The sequence below is a fragment of the Maylandia zebra genome, linkage group LG16 (genome assembly GCF_041146795.1).
Source record: "Maylandia zebra isolate NMK-2024a linkage group LG16, Mzebra_GT3a, whole genome shotgun sequence".
NCBI lineage: Eukaryota > Metazoa > Chordata > Actinopteri > Cichliformes > Cichlidae > Maylandia > Maylandia zebra.
In genome coordinates this window covers 36,543,231-36,564,675 of record NC_135182.1, presented here as the reverse complement: position 1 = coordinate 36,564,675, position 21,445 = coordinate 36,543,231, and the positions used below count along the sequence as shown (strand labels likewise).

The 21,445-nt window shown below is 46.7% G+C and overlaps 1 protein-coding gene across 1 annotated transcript; it reads right to left on the bottom strand.

Moving 5' to 3' along the window:
- Positions 1-2,868: 2,868 nt before the first annotated feature.
- Positions 2,869-19,223, bottom strand: LOC101479442 (interferon alpha/beta receptor 1b). Its single transcript, XM_004575568.5, has 8 exons — positions 19,030-19,223; positions 9,122-9,260; positions 8,405-8,595; positions 6,561-6,721; positions 5,591-5,735; positions 4,273-4,430; positions 3,946-4,118; positions 2,869-3,863 (listed from the first exon to the last, which is right to left on the bottom strand). The coding sequence occupies exons 1-8, from the start codon at positions 19,100-19,102 to the stop codon at positions 3,620-3,622; spliced, it is 1,284 nt and encodes a 427-aa protein (XP_004575625.2). The 5' UTR covers positions 19,103-19,223; the 3' UTR covers positions 2,869-3,619.
- Positions 19,224-21,445: the final 2,222 nt, after the last annotated feature.

Here is a 21,445-nt window from a genome sequence, read left to right as displayed (position 1 = left end):
GAGCATCCTGACCAACTGTATAACAGTCTGGTACGGGAACTGCTCTGCCTCGGACCGGAAGGCGTTGCAGAGGGTCGTGAAAACTGCCCAGCGCATCGCCGGAGCACCACTTCCTGCCATAAAAGACATCTACAGGAAGCGGTGTCTGAAAAGGGCTGGGAAAATCATCAAAGACCCCAGTCACCCATCACATGGACTCTTCACCCTCCTGCCCTCTGGGAGGCGCCACAGGAGCCTCCGGACTAAGACCACCAGGTACCGGAACAGCTTCTTCCCCACAGCTGTCAGACTCCTGAACTCTGCCTCCTGACATCTGACCCACGTTAAACTCATGGACTGAACATACACACACCCACAATGGACAACTGTACCCTCAAACACACAATAATAACATGGAGTGAACCACCACTCACAACCACCAGCACTTTATATAGCCTCTGTAGAAACTATCTACACCCTCACTTATCTTAACTGCACTACTGTATAGCTCTGTGTAAATAATCATTCTGTACATTCGATAATCTTTAATCCTACAACTGTTTACAACTTGCATAGTTCCCATTTCTGTATAGCTGTATATCTCAGATTCTGTAAAGTTATTTATTTCATATTCTGTATAGTTTTTCATATTTATATCCTGTTCATATCCTGTACATAGCTTGTACTCACTACAGCCTGTACATACTTATAGTTATAGAATATTCACAACATACTTCATACCGTGTACATTATAACATACCATAATAGACCCATTTCTGTAGTATACTTACATATCTATACTATTGCTAATATATATTGTAATATATCTACATCACTAAAGCACTTCTGGATGGATGCAAACTGCATTTCGTTGCCCTGTACCTGTGCATGTGCAATGACAATAAAGTTGAATTCTATTCTATTCTATTCTAAAATCAGCAGGTTTTCAACCCAATCACTTCCTGTATGAGGAGTAACAGGACCCCAGGTCAAAAAGATATCTGGAATATTTGGAAATGAGAAACAGGGAGAAGAAAGCTTCAGGCGGGAGAACAGAGGACTGATTAAGAGAATAAACAGAAATCAAATATCAGCTGTTTATCAGCTGATCAGACTCCCACCACATGTTTGGAACTGTTTTGGTTCTTGGCCCCGCTGCGACCCTTTGTTGGTCGTGCTCGGAGCGATTTCATTTTCTGTCTGACTCGGGGAAGTGACGGGGAATACCAGCTGAGAGCAGGGAGAGGGAGCAGCTGTGAATCACGAGGCTCGACCGCCGCTCTCCGCTGGGCGCCACGGAGCGCACTCACAGCACAGTGACTGTCTCACCTGTCTGTGCACGGCAACATCACAGAACATCTCTCAGCTTATATGTAAGTACGACAGATTATTGAAACCTCAGTCTCTCTCCACCACCATCACAAGTACATAAAAGATGGCCCTCGCTCCCGTCTCATCTCCCATTAGCTTGTTTTATTTGGATGAAAGCTCAGAGCTGAGGAGGCATCAGCCAATGCTAGTGCTGGTCACGGGCACGCCTCTAATATTTGGTAAACGTTCCTCAGAAAGGCACGCCTCAGCGTCGTCAGCAGGCTTCTGGCATAATTCTGGTTCAATTCACCTCAGGCTGCACGGACTACTTTTTCAGGTCTGTCCCATGTACTCCATACATTCCTGACAGAACAAGAGCAGTTCAAACACATATCACATCAAACACAGAGAAAGACTCAGCTCAGACTTGTTGGACGGTCTGTTAACCAAACGTAGAGTCTGTGGGGACTGACACACTGCTGGAGCCTCTGCTGGACATCAGAGGAACTGCAGGTTGCAGCTCCATGTTCGCCGAAAGTGTCGTCCAGTCTCCTTCAGGCAACCTTTGGCACTGACTCAGGGAGAATAGGAAACTCAGGCGCACAGCAGCATTTGTCAGTAACTGAGAGAAAATTAGCCCAGATTATTCCCAGATATGTCTGCTGTCTGAAATCATCACAGTCAACTTTCAGCCGTTAAATCTGTAGAGCACGCCACCATTTCTGCAGATGTAGACCTCTCTGCATTGAATCATATCTGTTATTAACCTCTGTCTCTCTTCCACAGCATGTCTTTAGCCTGTCTTCCTTCTCTCAAACAATCACAGCAGATGGCCCCGCCCCTGCCTGGTCCTGCTGGAGGTTTCTTCCTGTTAAAAGGGAGTTTTTCTTTCCCACTGTCGCCAAAGTGCTCATAGGGGGTCATATGATTGTTGGGTTTTTGTCTGTATGTATTATTGTACGATCTACTGTATGATATAAAGCACCTTGAGACGACTGTTGTTGCAATTTGGCGCTGTATAAAACTAATTGAACTCCCCAAGGTCATTGTTGGGAAAGCTACAAGATCAACCATCCTTTTTCCATGTGACAGTGTGAGCAAATAAACACAGAATTAGAAGTGGTTCATCTTGGAGGGATTTAGTAGCTGAACTTTACATGAATCATGTTTCCTGTTCTCAGGTCATTTCACCCGAGGAAAGTGCAGCTTTGGTCGAGCTTTCACGTACCTGTCCAACATTTCTGCCACGGGAACAGAACCGGCTGCAGTTTATCAGCGACACTCAAGCTTTTCTTCATGACGTGGAAAAAACCAAAGAAAAGCTCTGCAGCAGAGCAAACGCCTGTCACGTGAAAAATCACTCGTTTCATGTTTTTGCACTGTTGGGCAACAGTGTACCATAGAAACGCAGGGGCGTGAGTTTGAGACCGCACAGAGGCTCTTTGCTGCTGTAAACATGGGAGTTTATGGGGACTGACTCACTGCTGCCTCTGCTGGACGTCACAGGAACTGCGTCATCAAACATGTGAAACGAGGGTTTGGAACGAGAAGATGTTGCGCACAGTAACATGAAGCGAGTTTGGTTTTTTCAGGAGTTTATTTAGTTTCTGATTGTAAACACAGCTGCACAACAAGCTTATATACAAAGGTTAACAGAGGTCAGCAGATGGGCGGGGCGATTCAGAGCAGGAAGTCAAACCACACGACTGATGCTTCTTTGATTACAATTACTGTTTGATTTGTCCTGCTGATACATGCCAAAGATTCGGTTTCTACATCACCATGTGGGCGGAGCATAAGCTGCAGATGGAGGTGAGACAGACCCATAAAGAAAGCAAGAGTTACCAGAACAGAGATTCTATAAGAACCATAAATGGAAGAATAAAACGTGCTGTTACGGTAAAACGGAGATTAAATGAAAGCGACACAGAGGCCGCCGCCCGCAGAGATGTCATGCTTGTAGCCAGGTGCGCTCACGTAATGAACTGCTTCCTCTTTGATTAATGCTAGCACCTGCAAGCTACCTGTGAAAGTTAAAGTGATGCATGATGGCGCGCAGAGTCGAGCTGTATGGCGAGGGTTAAGACGACAGTAGCGGCTGAAGGAGGAATGTTTCTGTCAGCACCAGCAGGACTTCCTGTCTGCCTGAACCAGGATCAGCAGCTGCAAACGGCGACGCTCCAGCACGACTCATTCCTTCTGCGTGAGGGGCGTGGCTCAGCAGTTCAGTCTTTTTCAGTGTTTGTGTTTAAAAAGAGACGCTCGTTTCACAGTGACTGGCGGAAAAAAGGCACGCCACACATTTCCCACGGACCCGTCTCCTCTTCGCTCAGACGCACACGTCCACGACGCCCTCGTCTGCGACCTCGGGCTGGCTCTTGAGGTGGGCCGTCATCTCCCGCAGGTTCACCCACTCAGGGTCCAACAAACCCTTAAAGATGTCATCGCTCCCCATGTGGTTGTGGCGAACGGCGCTGAGATGCTTCAGGGCAGAGCTGCTTGAGGAGCCGCCGCCAGAGGAGTAGACGCCGGAGTCGCCGCTGCTGCTGCTGTCCTGCCGGCTGTGCCTGACACTGCAAACACAGAGACACGGTTTAGCTGGCGTTGCCGGATCTGCCATCATGAACGCTCTCTAATGAACACGCCAACACTGACCTGCTGTTCGGCTCCAGGCCCGAGGGGGGTGCTGCCAGCTCCTCGGCAGGAGGGATGTGGATTTCCAGGACGGTGGGCGGTGGACAGATGGTCACACCTTCACACAGCAGCTCAGACTCAGAGTCCGGGGTGAGGAGGCGAGGGATGTCGGAGCCCGGAGAGCTGCAGAGGTACTGCAGGAGGACAGAGGAGAGAAGAAGAGCTGCTGATGATGCGCACATCACAGAGAAACGCCCCGATCACACCTCATCATAAGTGTTCCAGTTCATGGTTTAAATAAAACAGATCAATCAGGTGAACACCACCCGCTCATCAACTGCAAGCTACCTTCTTCAGGTGGGAGGGCATCTGGTCGGACGGGTTCAGAACATCCTTCATGGTCTTGCAGCACCTGAATAAACCGTAAATGGTTCCCAGCACGATCAGGAAGAAGAACAGCAGCGAGCCCAGGAAGTACAGGAAGATGTTCCACCAGGGGATCGAACCTGGAAACAAACCGACGCCGTTAGATGGAGGCGCTCCGCCTTCAGAGTCACAGCTGTCACCATGAAGATGGTGGCAGACCATGTGACCACCCTCTCAGACCCTCAGAGAACTTCACTTATCTCCTCTGCAGGCTATGATTGGACGAGTTTACATTCTGACACCTGATTGGTTCTCCTCTGATGTGTCCCTGCGTGGAGGCTGTGCTGGTATCGGTTTTAATTTCTACAATCAGTTCGATTCAATTTTGACTCAGAAAGAAGCTGGTCTCTGAGAGAGAGAGGGAGAGAGGGCGAGAGAGAGAGGGCGAGAGAGAGAGAGAGGGCGAGAGAGAGAGAGAGGGCGAGAGAGAGGGCGAGAGAGAGAGAGAGGGCGAGAGAGAGAGAGAGGGCGAGAGAGAGGGCGAGAGAGAGAGAGAGGGCGAGAGAGAGGGCGGGAGAGAGAGAGGGCGGGAGAGAGAGAGAGGGCGGGCGAGAGAGAGAGAGAGAGGGCGAGAGAGAGGGCGAGAGAGAGAGAGAGGGCGGGCGAGAGAGAGAGGGCGGGCGAGAGAGAGAGGGCGGGCGAGAGAGAGAGGGCGGGCGAGAGAGAGAGGGCGAGAGAGAGAGGGCGAGAGAGAGGGCGAGAGAGAGGGCGAGAGAGAGAGAGAGGGCGAGAGAGAGAGAGAGGGCGAGAGAGAGAGAGAGGGCGAGAGAGAGAGAGGGCGAGAGAGAGAGGGGGGGCGAGAGGGCGAGAGAGAGAGGGGGGGCGAGAGGGCGAGAGAGAGGGGGGGGCGAGAGGGCGAGAGAGAGGGGGGGGCGAGAGAGAGCGAGGGCGAGAGAGAGAGAGAGGGGGGGGGCGAGAGAGAGAGAGAGGGGGGGCGAGAGAGAGAGAGAGGGGCGAGAGAGAGAGTGGGGCGAGAGAGAGAGTGGGGCGAGAGAGAGAGTGGGGCGAGAGAGAGAGTGGGGCGAGAGAGAGGGGGCGAGAGAGAGGGCGCGCGAGAGAGGGCGCGCGAGAGAGGGCGCGCGAGAGAGAGAGGGCGCGCGAGAGAGAGGGCGAGGGAGAGAGAGAGGGGGCGAGAGAGAGAGAGAGGGCGAGAGAGAGAGAGAGGGCGAGAGAGAGAGAGGCTGTGCTGTCACAGCTGCAGGAAGCAGAGCGCCAAGCTTAGTGAGAGTGACGGCGTTACCTTCGGTCTGCATGCAGTGCGGCACCGTGAAGTCGCTGGTCTTCGAGTAGAAGTCGTCGCGAGACTGCACCCTCACACAGTACCAGGTCCACGCCTTCAAGCCCGGCAGCGTCACCATGGTGGTGTTGATCCTCAGCCGCTTTGCCTGAGGGGGAGGGGCAAAGGTCAGAGGGGTAACGGCAGAGAGCATCACTCTGAGCGGACCGCCACGCACCAGCATCAACATGCAGTCAGACATCATCATCATCAGTCCTGTAATAGTCAGCCTGACTGCAGCCAATCAGGACAGACTGCAAACAGGACTGTGTGCGTGTCTGTGTGTGATTGTGTGTCTCATCCTAACTTAAACTCCACCACGAGTGTAAACGTGACGTCTGTGTGGTTTCCTGTGCGTTTGGGGGTTTGGTGCTGAACACGTTTGCTCCCACCGTCACCGACATGATCACTGAGGCTGCACCTCTGCAGCTGGACCACGTCTTCATCATCACCTTTATCACACACACAGGCCTGAGACGCTCACGTGTCCCGTCTACTCACTCGACCACCTTTGTACAGTCTGAGTCAGTCAGCTGACCCGAGGGGGCGGGTCCTTCTGCAGATGTGGTGGGCTCTGATAGGTTCCCGTGTTTCTGTGTGAGGCGCTGAGCTGTCCGATTCCTCCGTGCATGTCGTGTTTGTGTGGCGTTAACCCTCATCATCGACTCGCTCGTCACGCGCTCGGCTTATTTTGGGACGTGCTGCGGTGACCTGTTTCTTCCTCATCAAACCAGTTTTCAGCTCGCTGCTCAACTGCAGCCAGCTGGCAGGAAGTACGGCAGGAAGTACGGCGAGATTCACACAGGAAATACATCTGTTCTCCACCGAAACGTCTTGGGGAGGCGAGAACAAACACACACACACACACACACACACACACACACACACACACACGAGGAGAAAAGGTAATACTGAAGTGGGAGGGGCTTCCTACCTGCCCATCAGCCTGGCGCTCCCAGTACTGGACGTGGTAGTACAGGTTGGGGACGTGCTCCCTCATGGAGGTGTTGTTGCTGGTCAGCGGGTCGGTGACGACCACGTCCAGGTCGCTTCCAGCAGGAGCGAGGGTCACGTTGCTGGGAGGCCCCAGAGCCGCTAGACGGGACAGAGAGGAGATCACATTTATTCACCTGATGAGCAGGTGTTTCACCTGCTCTGACACCTGTGAGGCGGTCCTTAAACACCATGTGACCGTCTACTGAAGGAGCCCAGGCAGACTGCTGTCTCACTGCACAGGGCCTGAAACCTCTGCAGCTGGACTTTAGCTCAGGCCGCCAACGCTGAAATAACAAGTGACAGCTGTCCTGGTTTCTCCCCGTCGGCTGCTTCCTTCCTCTTTCTTTCTGCTTGTCTGACGCCAGCAGCAGATTTAAGCAACACCTGACTGCAATCTTACAAAAACAACTGAAATCGTCTACAGAGATGAAGACACGAGGAAAAGAACAGAAAATATTAATAGTAACATTCAAAGGCTGAACAGAGAAGAACAAGAGCAGGAACATTTTCTACTATCACACACTCAGCAGGCGTTACATAAACCTTGCCATTTTATGCAGACAGCCTGGATTCAAACCCAGGACCTTGTTACTGTGAGGCGACAGACCACAATCGATGAAATACTCGATTACTCAAATCAATGCGACGCGTTCGCGGTGTCGGTCGTCTACATGCAGGCAGCACACAGTGCAGGCTCAGCTAGGCAAATACAGCCAAGCCCATAATTATAACACACTGTCACGAGGCCACATCTCACGCTTTCCAAAGTTCCAGTGGCTGCAGTTTCCACGGATGCATCTCAAGGAGGACGCCACCTCTCCAGAGGAGGCGCACAAATACCCGCTTGGCCTTTGCAAATGCTCATCTGGACAAAGAAGAGGACGTCTGGTCTTCTGTGTTTTGGTCGGAGGAAGAAAAAATTTAGTTGTTTAGTAACGATGACGTTTCTTTAATTGATCCCAAAGAACACCATCCCCACTGTCGAACATGAACGCCACCATGAACGAAGATTCTCAACAACAACATCAGGCAGTCTGCAGAGAGACTTGGCCTCAGGCACCAGTGGACATTTCACAGCAAAACCAACAGTTAGCAGACAAAACCATTAACACTGTGCAGCAGCCCGGCCAGAGTCCTGACTCCAACCCAACTGAGACTCTGTGGACGAGCTAAAGACCAGGGCGAGGAGACCCTCCAACCTGAGCTCACTGCTAAAGACGGAGGAGCAGATCAGTGCGAAACACTGATCCGAGGTTGCCAATAAAGGCTTTTCTAAGAAGACTATGAATCATTTTGGATGTGACACTTTTTGCTGAAATGTAAATAAAAGCTGAGAAACCTCTTGGACATCGACTTAGAGAGACTCCCGCGTCACTTAGGGTAAAAACAAAACAAAATAAAAAAACTCGCTGGTTGAATAAAAGTTGGGTCAGAACTGTGGGCTTGAGGGCATCTACACTAATGGTTCAGACAACAGGTGAGCTCAGGTCCCAGGATGTGTAGTGAACACCTGCACAGACTTTCTGTGACTGCTTGGCTGATTCTGGTTCATTTACTGCAGCGATGAGAGCCTCACACATGGACGCACGATTCACAGTCACATATTTGAAGCTGGAGATCTTTATCCCTGCTGAGCGCAGCTCTCGGCTGTTGCACCGATACTGTGCGAAGGCTGTTCACCTCTGAGTCATAACACCTTGTTTTTCATGGTTTGTGGTGAGCTCACACGCTGCTGCAGCATGTGCACATCGCAGTTCCTGGAAAGCCGAGCACTCGTCTTACCCTCCTTATCGGGGCAGAACTCCGTCTGCGCCCACTCCGAGTGCTGCCCGTCCACGGTGGCTCGCACCTGGAGCACGAAGATGCCCAGGTAGTGCAGGTTGAACCGTGTGAGGTCACATGACCGGTGTGACGTCTGGTTGCACGCCGTGATCCAGTTTGTCTTCTTCTTCTTAAACTTCAGCTGGTACCTCCTGAGGATACGAGAACATGAAAACACATTAGTGGAGGGAGAGCTTTCATTGAATCAAATCTAATTACAACAGCAACACACCAGCCGTGTTTCAGTAAACGTGTCTGTTTCATAGGTCGGGGCTGGGAGGTTAACGCCTGTGGAAGCAGGATGATGGGGACGAGGGAGGAAAACTGCGAAGAGGAAGGCTGCTCCACGGCTCTCTGAGGCATGGAGCACACTCTGACTTACACTTAAACTCGTATTAAAATACCAGCGAGGAGTTAAAAGGTCTTTATGTGATCACATGATGGCAGGCCAGGTGGTTAATAAACGTCTCAAATGAATTCCAGTGAAACCAGAGAGGAGAAACACGAGCCGGGCTCAGGCTCTGCTTCAAGTATGAGGAAGAGATGGCTGAGCCTGAGCCCGTTTCCAGTAAGCCTCTCTGACAGCTTCCTGTCGCTGGTTTGGTGAGGTGGACCACGCCCCCTGTGTCCACCGTCTGACAGGTAAATAAGCCCCGCCCTCGTGATTCTCAGACTTACGGCACATATTGCGTGGTGAAGGTGACGGCGTGGGTCCCTGCAGCGCCCGGCGGCCAGTCCCAGCTCAGCGTGTAGTTGGTGTTCAAGGTCTTCGTGATGACGTTCTGAGGAGGCGGCACCTCGGATCCATCGGCTCCACCTGCAGGACAGAAACAGAGGATTGGCTGGAGTGGGGTTAACAGTTTGCATACTATGCGTTCTATATCGCTATCTCTCTGAGAAAGTCAACATGTGTGTGCGAAGAGAAAAACAGAAATCTTTCCAGCTCAGTGTCGTCAGCACGACCTCACAGGAAGTAGTCCCGAGACATCGGCCTTTCAGGCAGCAGCAAACAGGTCGTCAGAGGACGCCGACATGAGGTTTAACATTGCCTACGATATTCCCAAAGAAGATGTTCCGTTCAAAGTTCAAATGGCTTGAAAATAAACCCCACCTCCAGTAATGATGTCACGTGCACCCAGGTTACAGGTGTCATCGCAGACACATGGGGAAAAGGACAAGTTACAGAAGTAAACGTTAGTCTATAGCCCTGCTGTGTGTGTGTGTGTGTGTGTGTGTGTGTGTGTGTGTGTGTCTGAGGGTTTGTAACACGTGCACACGCAGCAGATCAGCTGCCGCCATCTTGCCTCTAGTCTCGGTCTTCAGATGTCCACAGGTGGTCATTGTGACCTCAGTCTGGGGCATGAACCCCGTGTTTGATTCCCTCCCCAATTATCCATCCCTAGGTCCTAGAACTAAGTGAGGCTTTTATTTTGAAAAATAGCCATCAACTTGTCACATGACCCTTATGTTGTTCCTTCGTCCTCAGCTGCTGGCCCCGCAGCTGTAAATCAGGTCCACGTGGCTGTGATCAGAATAGAGCTGTGCGATATGACCAAAATCTCACATCCCGATATCAGAATTCTATCGTCCTGACAACGATATAAATCACAAAAATGTAACAATTTCTGTAAATTCTGTGAATCTCGGGCAGCTCGACTTGCGTGAAGTGTTTCCAGCTGCGCGTCCTTTACCCGGAGTCGAGTGTTTTAACGATGCATGAAACGATACATTTTTTTCTTTGTGAGTATTTATCACACGGCGTGCTGCGGGGAAAAGCCTGTTCTGATGTTTGAGTCTAAGGTTGATTTTTTAGCACCTGGCGGCTCTTTTTTTTTTTTTTTTTATTTTATAACTTTTTATTTTATTTATTTGAAGAACTCACCTGTCCATTACGCATACAGTTTCTTCAGAATAACAGAATACAAAGAGAGTCACAAACTCAAGACAGTGAAATTAGAAAGAAAAAGAAACAAACAAATATATATGTATAAAAATATAGATACATATAGAATAATAATTAGAAAAATAAGATAAAGTAAAACAAAAGAAAAAAAAGGAAACATGCCTGTGGTGTCAAACATTTCCATCGTTCATTTCACTTTTTTCTTCTTCTTGTATGCTCATCTTCATTCAGTTCAGTCTTTTTTCCCCTTCCGTTGTACGTCAACCATTTTCCCCAGTCCTTCAAAAAGCGTTCTTCCTTTACTTTCAGTTTATATGTAAGGTTCTCCATCTCCATAATGTCCTCCACAATTGCTACCCACTGCTGCTTTCCTGGTGTTTCTGTCTTAAGCCAGTTTTTGGTGATGGCCTTCTTTGCTGCCAAAAGGAGAATCTTAGCCAGGTAACGATCCTTTACATCTACAGTACCTTCCAAGTACCCTAGATACAAAACAAGGCAGGTTCTGGGAATAATATAACCTAATATATCACAGAGAGCTGAGTGAATTTTAACCCAGAAAGTGTGAATTTTTCTGCATTTCCAGAAAATGTGTGTATGGTCTGGTTCATCCCATCCACACAGCCTCCAACATTGTTGTTGTGTATTGGTTTGTTTATTTTTAATCTGAGGTGTAATAAAATAGCGAATTTGATTTTTCCAGATGAATTCTCTCCACCTCAATGAGTGAGTTGTATTCTTATGTTCTTTCCATGTTTCATACCACACCCTCTCTGTGATTTCTTCACTCAGCTCTCTTTCCCATTTTACTTTAACATATACAGCTGAGTCCTGTCTTGATTCCATCAAACATTTGTAGACACTGTTTTTGGAATAACACTTTTATATGCCAGTATAATTATTTTTATAATAGGATGGATTTTGTCTTCCTCTATTTTTATGTTTTTATTAAAGTAATCTCTCACCTGTAAGTATCTGAAAAAATCCTTGTTTTTTAAGTTGTATTCCCGTTTTAATTCTTCAAAACTTTTAATTTCTCCTTTTTTGATTAATAAACAAATTGCTGTGATTCCCTTTTCATTCCAATTTTTAAAACCAAGATCCAATTTTCCTGGTCTAAATTCTTCATCGAAGGCTATCCATTTTAGCAAACCAAGCTCTTTGCCAATCCTGAACTCCCTTACTGTATCATACCATACATTTAATGTAAAGGATATTATCGGGTTCCTATCTTGGTCTTTAGTTACGTATTCAGGGGTCTTCTTCATACCCATGTTTGTTTGGATTGGGACATTGAGTGTGGAGAGCTCCACATCCTTCCAGCGAGCCCCGTCATCATCACTACACCAATATGTTATCTGGCGTATCTGCAGCACGAAAATATTCTTTTAAATTAGGAAGCGACATTCCTCCTTTCTCCTTAGTAAGCTGTAAAGTAGTGTATCGTACCCTTGGCCGCTTGCCTTCCCAGACAAATCTAGATATATACTTATCCCATTCTGAGAATTGGGTTTGAGGTATGCTTATCGGAAGAGAGAGGAATAAATATAGCAATCGTGGTAAGATATTCATCTTTATCACATTTATCCTGTCACTAAATCCTAACGGATATGTATTCCATCTTTCCATATCCTGCCTTATCCTGTTATTTATATGTCCATAGTTACTTTGATATAGTTTGGCATAGTTTTTGGTTATATTTATACCTAAATATTTAAGGGTTTTTGCCTCCCACTTTATTTCCCATTCCTTAAGATTTTGAGTTGGTATACAATTAAACATTAGAACTTGAGTTTTAAGTATATTTACTTTGTAGCCAGAAAGCGTACCAAATTTTCCTAACATTTCTGTAAGCTGCATAAAAGAGTTTGTGGGGTTTTTGAGGGCTATCAACACGTCATCAGCAAATAGACTAATTACATGCTCTTGTCTATTGATTTCTATTCCTGTTATTAGGGCGTCTTGTCTAATCATTTGTGCCAATGGCTCAATATACAAGGCGAATAAGGTTGGACTTAAACAGCAACCCTGTCTAGTTCCTCTCTCTACTTGGAATGTCTTTGTCAATGAGCCGTTAACTTTTAGTCTTGCAGTCGGTTTGTCATAGAGAGATTTAATACATTGGATTGATTTCGTAGTGAACCCGAACTTTGCCATGGTTAGGTACAGGAAGTCCCAGCTGACTCGATCGAAGGCTTTTTCTGCGTCTAAACTTATCAATGCAGCCGGTATCTTGTCTTTATGTATTTGGTGTATGATGTGTAGGGTCCTTCTAATATTGTCTTGTGCCTGTCTATTTTTGACAAAACCTGCTTGGTCCTCATCTATCAGGTCTGGTATAAACGACTGGAGCCTATTTGATAGGATTGTAGTATAGATTTTATAATCAACATTCAACACCGATATAGGCCTGTAATTTTGGCAGTATTCTCTTTGTTTTTGTGGTTTTGGCAGCACCGTGATAATTGCCTCCCTCCAAGAGGAGAGAATCACATGTTTAGTGTGAGTCCAATTAAGAGTCTGGTGGAGTAAGGGTATCAATTCTTTTCCACATTTCTTGTACCATTCGGCAGGAAACCCATCACTGCCTGGTGCCTTGTTTGTACGTAATTTTCCAATCGCTTTCTGAATCTCCTCTATCGTTATTGGCGGCTCTTTTTTACTTCTCATCGTAAATAATCTGCTCTTTCACGTGATTCAGTTTATTTTGAAAAGTCTCAACAGGATCTTGAGCTTTATTGTGAAAGGTTTATGTGGAACATAAACAAGCGGACACGCGATGCTGTTACCGTCGTTGTTGCTAACGAGAACGCATAAAAACAGGCGCTTGTCCGTCCGTAGTGTGGTTATATTAAATATAAGAGAAAGAGAACTTTAATAAATGAATACAGCCACTACAGTGACATCAGAACCATGAACAAATATTGCTGTAAACAGTTTATTTCCGACACCACGAAACAAACGATAGCGTGAAATGAAACGACGTTTTTATATTGTCATCCATAGTTACAGTTACAGAATATTATATATATACACACACACACACACACACATATAAATAAAATATACGAAGGGGATAAATAGAATAAATAGGAATAAAAATAAAAATACAAGTGAAATTGCACATTTCAAGTATTGAGGTCTATTGCACCATTGACTATTTACAAAAGTATTGCACAGTGAGGTGAAGAGGCACTCCAGCTTAGTTGTCCCCCCTCCTTTGTCCTCCTGTCAGGGAGGAGTTAAACAGTCTGATGGCGTGTGGGACAAAGGAGTTTTTAAGTCTGTTAGTTCTTGTCTTGGGGAGAAGCAACCTGTCACTGAACAGACTCTTCTGGTTGTTAGTGGCCGTGTGCAGAGGATGCCCAGCATTGTTCATAATGTCCATCAGCTTCTTTAGTGTCCTTTTCTCTGCCACTGTCACCAGAGTGTCCAGCTTCATGCCGACCACAGAACCAGCCCTCCTGATCAGTTTCTCCAGCCTGCATGAGTCCTTCTTTGCTGCGCTGCTCCCCCAGCACACCACAGCATAGAAAAGTACTCCAGCAACCAATATATATGGTTATATCAAACAGCCCTAGATCAGAATAACAATAATCGTATCAGCCACGAAAACGAGCGTCTGCACATCGAGTAAAAACACCAGCACAGCGTCTGCCGAGGAACAGGAAGTGCTGCGACTAACCTGACCGCACTGGGAGTGAGAGTGATTATTTACCCAGCAGCCCCAGGGACAAAAATAAAGCACAGGTGTTTCCGAGCAGAATAAAAATATGAGCGAGAAAGCATTTGTGAGAGTGAAGGAGGAACTGTGGATAAAGACCGAGCTTCCCCCACACCTGGATCCAGATGTGCTGGCCACAGCAACAAAACAATAATCCCCCAGAATCACAGCCACTCTGAGATTATTCAGCGGTGAGGAGTATCTGCCTGACGACGCTCCGAGCAGACAAAGAGCCTCAAAGTTTACCCACAATGCACTTTGAGAAGGTACCAGCGCTGGGTTGTGCGCCTCTCTGAACACAGCGGCCCAGCCTGAGCGCTCCTGGGAAGTAGAGCTGGGCGATATGAGATTTTTTCATATCACGATATGTTTTTTTCATTTCAGGCGATAACGATATCTATCACGATATCAGCCAAATAACTATATTTGTAAGATTTAAATGTGCCGTTGCTCACAAGTAAAATGTGAAATAATCAGCAGCTTGTTTTTATTTAAATATTTATTTCCCATAATAAGTTCAACAGGGTAGATGTACTTAAGGAACATGAGACTTTTTCAGATAAATAAAGGCAAATATTGCAAACTACACAAAAGGCAGCCGCTAAAGCGTTTAAGTTTCAAAATAGAACAAACGAAACAGACTAAATTGTCAATTCCACTTAGAAACAAAATATTAATTCTAAAAATAAATCTTTGTTCTTCTGTAAAACAAACTGACAAAACTGACTAACTTTTGTCAATATCAAATAAACTGAGAACTAAAAGGAAATTCTCAATCTCTCCTTGTTGTATAGCTGAGCTTTTCAAACAGTTTAACAGTTACTTTAGTCTGACAAAAGCCGAATGACGAATTAGCGCTTCCAGTCAGAGACTGAGGCTACGTCCACACGTACACGGGTGTTTTTGAAAACTGAGATTTTCCGTTTTCGTTTTAAAAAATAATCCCGTCCACACATAAAGGCAGAAATGAAGGAAAACGCTGCTATGAACATGCCAAAGCAGCAGGTGGCGCTAGATTCCTAACCGTGCAGAAATGTTGGCCAATCAGAAGTCTAGAAGCCTCGGTGGGAAAAAGTAAACAAAGCTGGGGCATAGAAGCAGAACCGAGTCGTATGTGTGGACGGACAGTAACTGTGTGTATATGTAAGCATTTAAACACTGCAGAGAGTAGAATTAACAGTATTGTAGAAATTCATTTCACCGAAACAATAACGTGGCGCACAGTGTGACGCATGCACCAGTTTATTGTATTTCCAGACTTGCTTTCGGCACAATTTACAGTGCACGCTACTCTGTTTTTTGTCAGACTTGAAATAGCCGAAATACCTTCACACTACGGAACTTCTATGGCTCTTCCGTTCGACAATCTCTCCGGCGTTGGAACCATCATCTGTTTTCTCTTCGGTCACGCTCGGTTGATTTTTCTAGTCGGCACACTCATTTCCTCCATTACCCGCTGGCTGCTTCCCAAACAAACACACGTGCGGCTTGGCACTTGTGCTGTACGCAACAAGTCACGCGACGTGACGCTGCGGCTGTGATTGGTTCGGCTCTGCGCTACTTAATTTGGATTGGCTGACCTTTTTTTTTTTTTTTTTTTAAGAGGACAAGAGATGCGAGGTCTATCGCGATAGCTTAATTTCTCTATCGAGTAAAAGTTATATCGCGATACATATCGTTATCGTTCTATCGCCCAGCTCTACTGGGAAGTCACCAACATTCAGGAACGGCATTTATTTCATGTTTCAACGCGCTGCCGCTGTGAAATCACTGACTGTGTGGGACAGAACTGACTGATTTGATTTTCTCACCACTTTTACTCTTTTATACACAGCAGAGCTATTTGTACGCAGCAGAAGGAATCTAAAGGAAGCATCACACAGCTGCTCACAGCTGCTTTAACAAACACAGGCCGAGTCTTCAGACCGGGACTCCTGCAGTGGCTTTAAAGCTGACTCGATGTTTCCTCAGAGCTGACGTTTTTCAGCCCTGCAGGTGGAGATCTGCTGAACTTTTGAAGGACCAGAAACACGGGAAAATTCATTGCAAGCATCAAACGTACTCGAAGCGAGTGTAGCGTGGACATGTTGATGGTGTATATGAGTTAAATGCAGTGCAGTGACAGCGAGCTGAGTGGGGGGGGTCTGTGTGCCAAACGTGTTACTGATGCGAATCCAAAGCAGAACAACTTCAAGGTGAAACTGTTGCTCAACAAAGGGTGTCGGCTCACCGCCCTGAGTAACGACGTGCCAGCCTTCACCACCGCAAGCACACAACTACAGGAAACGGTGTCTGTGCGATCTGTGCCTGAGGAGGGGAGGGGAAGTGTCCTTCAGCCTGCAGAGACACGCCACTGACACAGGCGTGGCCTCAGACTCACAGTGAAACTCAAGTCATGAATCAGAGAGAAACACACCGAGGCAAAGTGAAATGAAAGTGAATCCACACAACAATCAGCAGCTCACACAGCACCAGAGTCTGCACACAAATACTAGAGACACACTGACGGGGAGAGCTGTGCGTTACAGCAGCAGCCACCTGAAACAGATCAGTACTAAACCCATGTGACCACTGGGAACCTGTCATGACAGTCATGAGTCCTGCAGGTTCATCCAGGCTGACCGACTCTAAATGACTCCCTGTAAAACTATTATGGCCACCGTTAAACCATAAAGCACCACCAAGCCTCACACTGGCCGACTGTTAACCAGTTATCGACCAGTTATCGACCAGTTATCGACCAGTTATCGACCAGTTATCGACCAGTTATCGACCAGTTATCGACCAGTCATCCTACACTGCACGAGCCGACCCTCACACACCAGTAGAAGCTGTGATCACTAAAGGGAAACACACCAAATGAAGACTTTGTTGACATGATGTACTCACACATTTTGATACGACACACACACACACACACACACACACACACACACACACACACACACAGGACAAAGGCTGAGGTGTGCACACTAAACTATGCCTCACACTGAGAGTGGGAGAACCTGTGGGGCTGGATGACGCCGGCATAAAAACAGAATTGTTTGAAGCTCGGATCCATTTTACTGATTCAGGTCAATTTATTGACCCCAATAAAAGGTGTGTGTCGCTCGCACACAGCAGTCACACAACAGATACATGACAACAAACAGAAAACAGACAAGACAGAAGAAGCTCTGTCAGAGTGGCGTGCTCTCACAGCGTCTGTGTGCTCTGCGCTCACAGCGAGATCAGGGCGGTTAATAAAGTTTTTTCCTTCTTTATCGCCTGATTTCTCAGAGTGGACACACATCGGACTCCTGTGGTTCTAGTTTCTGTCACATAAAGGGTGAAGGAAGAATAACTGCTGTGAAGAGGACTTTCCACTCGATCATTTCCCTCCTTTCTGACAGCTTCAGGTCAAACAAGCTCAGACGCCTGGCAGCTGAACGAGGACCTGCTGAACTCTGATTAAAATGGATTCAGTGTGAGCTGACGATCCACAGTGTTCCAGCTCCAGAGGTGTGAGCGGTGTGGAACAACTGCTTCATCTGAAGTTCCTGTTTGTGACATGATGGTGGGCGTCCAGCAGATCATGGGGTTTGTCCACCATCGACACACCTGCGAAAGGTGAGCGCAATAACGCAGAGGAGCGGCAGCCCTCCTGACCGTCACCGTTTACACCAGAGCACGCTGACCCCACTGCCTGTTTCAGAGCCGCTCTGATGCTTCAAACGTAGGAACAGGAACAGCCTTCGGTTTTTGCAAACACAGAGCTTTTTCCTCCATGTTTGGTTTCACAGTCATGCAGGTTTATTTTCATTCTGTGGGTGCTGTTCGACAATCTTTATCCTGAGTGTGAACACAGCCTCAGTCTTTCACAGAAAAGCAGAAGAGAGCGGCGAGAGAGGAAGTGGAACAAGACGTTTTTATGCTGTTTGTCAAATCGTTTTGTCCCTGAGTAAATCTCTGACCTCTTCCCATTTATGTTTACCAGGAACAGATGATTTCTGCAGAAACTTTAACACCACGAGTTCATTCTCCTGTCAGCTATTTACATCATCCAGCAGCTATGAGGAACAGACAATCAGGAACTGCAGTGAGCTCAGATCAGTTTCCCGAAAACACAGACGCCATCAAAGCTCACGGACACGGCCGCGGGCAACAAACTGAAAACACCGCGCACACAAAGTACAACTTTAATGCAATACTTGGAGTATATTTACTGTAATACTGTATTTAGGAGCACAACTCTGAATAAAAACTCTTATTTTATCTCCGTTATCTCCCGTTTAAAGAATCCTGAAAGACAAAGTGAAAGGTGAGTCAGTCCAGCAGCCCGAGGCGCATCTTCGTGTCTCTGTGCACAATCATAACATGAGACGAAGCGCACATCCCAAACCTGCTCTGGGAAATATTATCATACATTTCGTCCGGTAAATACACTGTAAAACCCCCCCGTGGGACGCCTGTACAGAGGGAATCCCCCCCACTGTGAAACATGATCGACTTCATGTCCCGAACACCCAGGCTTCTCTGATCATGTGTCACCGCACAGAAATATTATAATTACAGCTTTCACTCCAATAACAGCCACCGCTGATTTATGACACACACACACACACACACACACACACACACACACACACACACACACTCTCATTTTATCCACTTTAACACACTCTGTCTGCTTCGTAGAGCCTTCAGCCCCACCAACCTGGCATTCCTGACTGTGACACCGAGCCAGTCCGTGCCAGTTTAACCCGTTTGCTTCCCGTTTGTGCGCACGCACACGCACACACACAAACAGCTGCGGACTAAAACGATCATTTAATCTCAAATATAAACCCCACCGCGGGCAGGTGAGAGACCCGCGCGGCACACAGGTGAGCCTCGCTCTGTAGTTTCGGAGAAAATTAAGTAAATAAGCAGCACGGACCGAGGCTAGCATGCTATGCTAACGCAGCCAGTTGTGGGACTTACCACAGAAGAAGAAGAAGAGGAGGAGGAGGAGGCCGTGAAGAAGAGCGAGGCCGTGGCGGGGGGCGGCGGACATCGCGCCGCTGACAGGACCCACGGACCGAGAAACTTCCACACTGACAGACTCACCGACTCACGGATCGGACTGACTCGGCACGTATCTCTCTCTCTGTAATTCACAGAGTTCTGTTCCGGCGTGGTTTTCAAAATAAAAGAATGGGCGGGGCCTCAATCAACGTCCGGTCTGAGACGGTCTACGCCGTTGTTGTTGTCTTGGTCTGGGACGGTGTCACTGTGGCATCACTGAGAGTTAAAAACTGTCTAAATTCTTTAATCTTTAATAAAATGATCAGTGTTGCTGCTTTACCAGGTGTAAAAATTAAGTTTAACATCCAGGCATCCATGAAAACAGGATTTATTACATAACATGAAGCTAGCAGGAAGTTAGCTCGCTAGTTTCCACCTAAACATGATATAGCATGTTCTGACTGAGAGATTTCTGAAAAATTCAAACGTACAGCTCTGCTATCACTTCCAACATAGATGAAGACAGAAAACTAAACAGCAGTGACGTTTGTAGGGTTACTAAAGTTGGGCTAGCTGCTATATAATGATGTGCTACGTCAGTGGTTCCCAAACTTTTTTGCTAGCCACCCCCCTCTCCGACTAGGGTTGCCAACCGTCCCTTAAAATACGGAATCGTCCCGTATTTAGAAACAAAAGTACACGTCCCGTATTGAGCTAATAAGGGACGCACTTTGTCCCGTAATATAGTGAGAATCAAAAGTAGTCTATAAATGTTAATGGAATTAACGCTTTGTTTGAAAACATAATTCCCAGCCCCTCTCCTGCTTTGTGACCAATGAGCTGACAGCACACTTATGACAATTCGAGTATGACAATTCAGATTATCTCATTGGTCGAGGAAAGGTCGCTTACAGAGAAAATACCGGAAGACAACAGATGACCACAACAACAAGCATGGCCAACAGGGAAACAAACGCCGACACTGCGGTGCAAGTCTCGGATGACAGTACACCTAAAGCTGGGCAAACACTGTGCGATTTTCAAACTGCACGATTGACTCGCAGGGGTTAGAAGTTGGTAGGTCACGATGCAGGTCTCACACTATACCGCCCGATGCTCTGATGCGACCTGAGAGCTCACACTGTGCCTCCATAAAATGAAGGTTATAACAGACAATCTGTCGCTCGCTCTCTCTGTCTTTCACTCACACAGACACACCACCACCATCAACTTTGCTAAATTGCTAATGAAAAACATTGATCAGGCAGCTGTGATTAAGCAGCAGTGTAAATCCAACTGTTTTCACGGTTGTTGTGGTCGTGATAATTTTGTGATGCCACATCGAAAAGGCTCGGATGAGCTTTCTAAAGTTCTACAAGTTGTGCCTCCATCGCTTGTGTCCAGATCACACGCTGCACAGCCATGCTGCTCCGTCTTTTTCACCGACGTTTACGTGTTTGCGCGTGCGCAGTGTGAGCGGCTGCGGTGACACCCTCACGAGCGATTGATGATCGGGAGCTGGTCGTGAGGTGTTAATCGCTTCTCGTTACCCAACGTATACTACATGACGCACGATGAAGGCCAAAATCGGTCTGATCACCAAATCCGTCGCACGACTCAGAAATCGTCTCAAAATGGGCCAAAAATCGCACAGTGTGAGCCCAGCATTAGAGCAGCAATGTTTGTTCGCTCAGAGAAAGAAAAATAGGCTGCAAAAGCACAGGGAGGAATGGGAAAAGGAAAACACCTGGCTGGAAAAAGTTAATATGGGCATGTGCAGTGAATATCAGCGCTATGTGGCCAGAAGTGTGATAATATAACTTATTTTGTGTAATAAACATCTGTAAGGATAGATGATTACAACAAATTGATGACTAATACATAAAAGTAATACATAGATGAATAATGATGATGAGTTATGATGCGTAATCATGGGAACAAGCGGGTTTACAAACAGGAGCAGCTGATTAGCTTTAGAAAAGCTGAAATAATACCTCAACTGAAGCCAATTGTACTAAATGCACTATATGTGCACTGTTACAAGAATATTTTTCTTTCTATTGTTTTCTATTAATTTATATAATTTTAAGTTAAGCAGGACAGAGTTCTTTTAAAGAAAGATTTACTTATATTCTCAAAAGTTAAGCATGACAGGCTTCTGTTTAAGAAAGAGACCTGTTTTACTGTGTTAATGTTGTCATTTTGAGCTAAAAATAAATGGCTAAATGATCATTTGTTTCACATGTGTTCATATCACAAAGAATATGCATCTGCTTAAATCAACTTCAAGTCAAATGGTTAAAAAAATAATTTCACACACAAAAAAAGAGCTACCACACTGGGAAGCATAGCTGGACTGGCCATCGGGCATACCGGGCATTTGCCCGGTGGG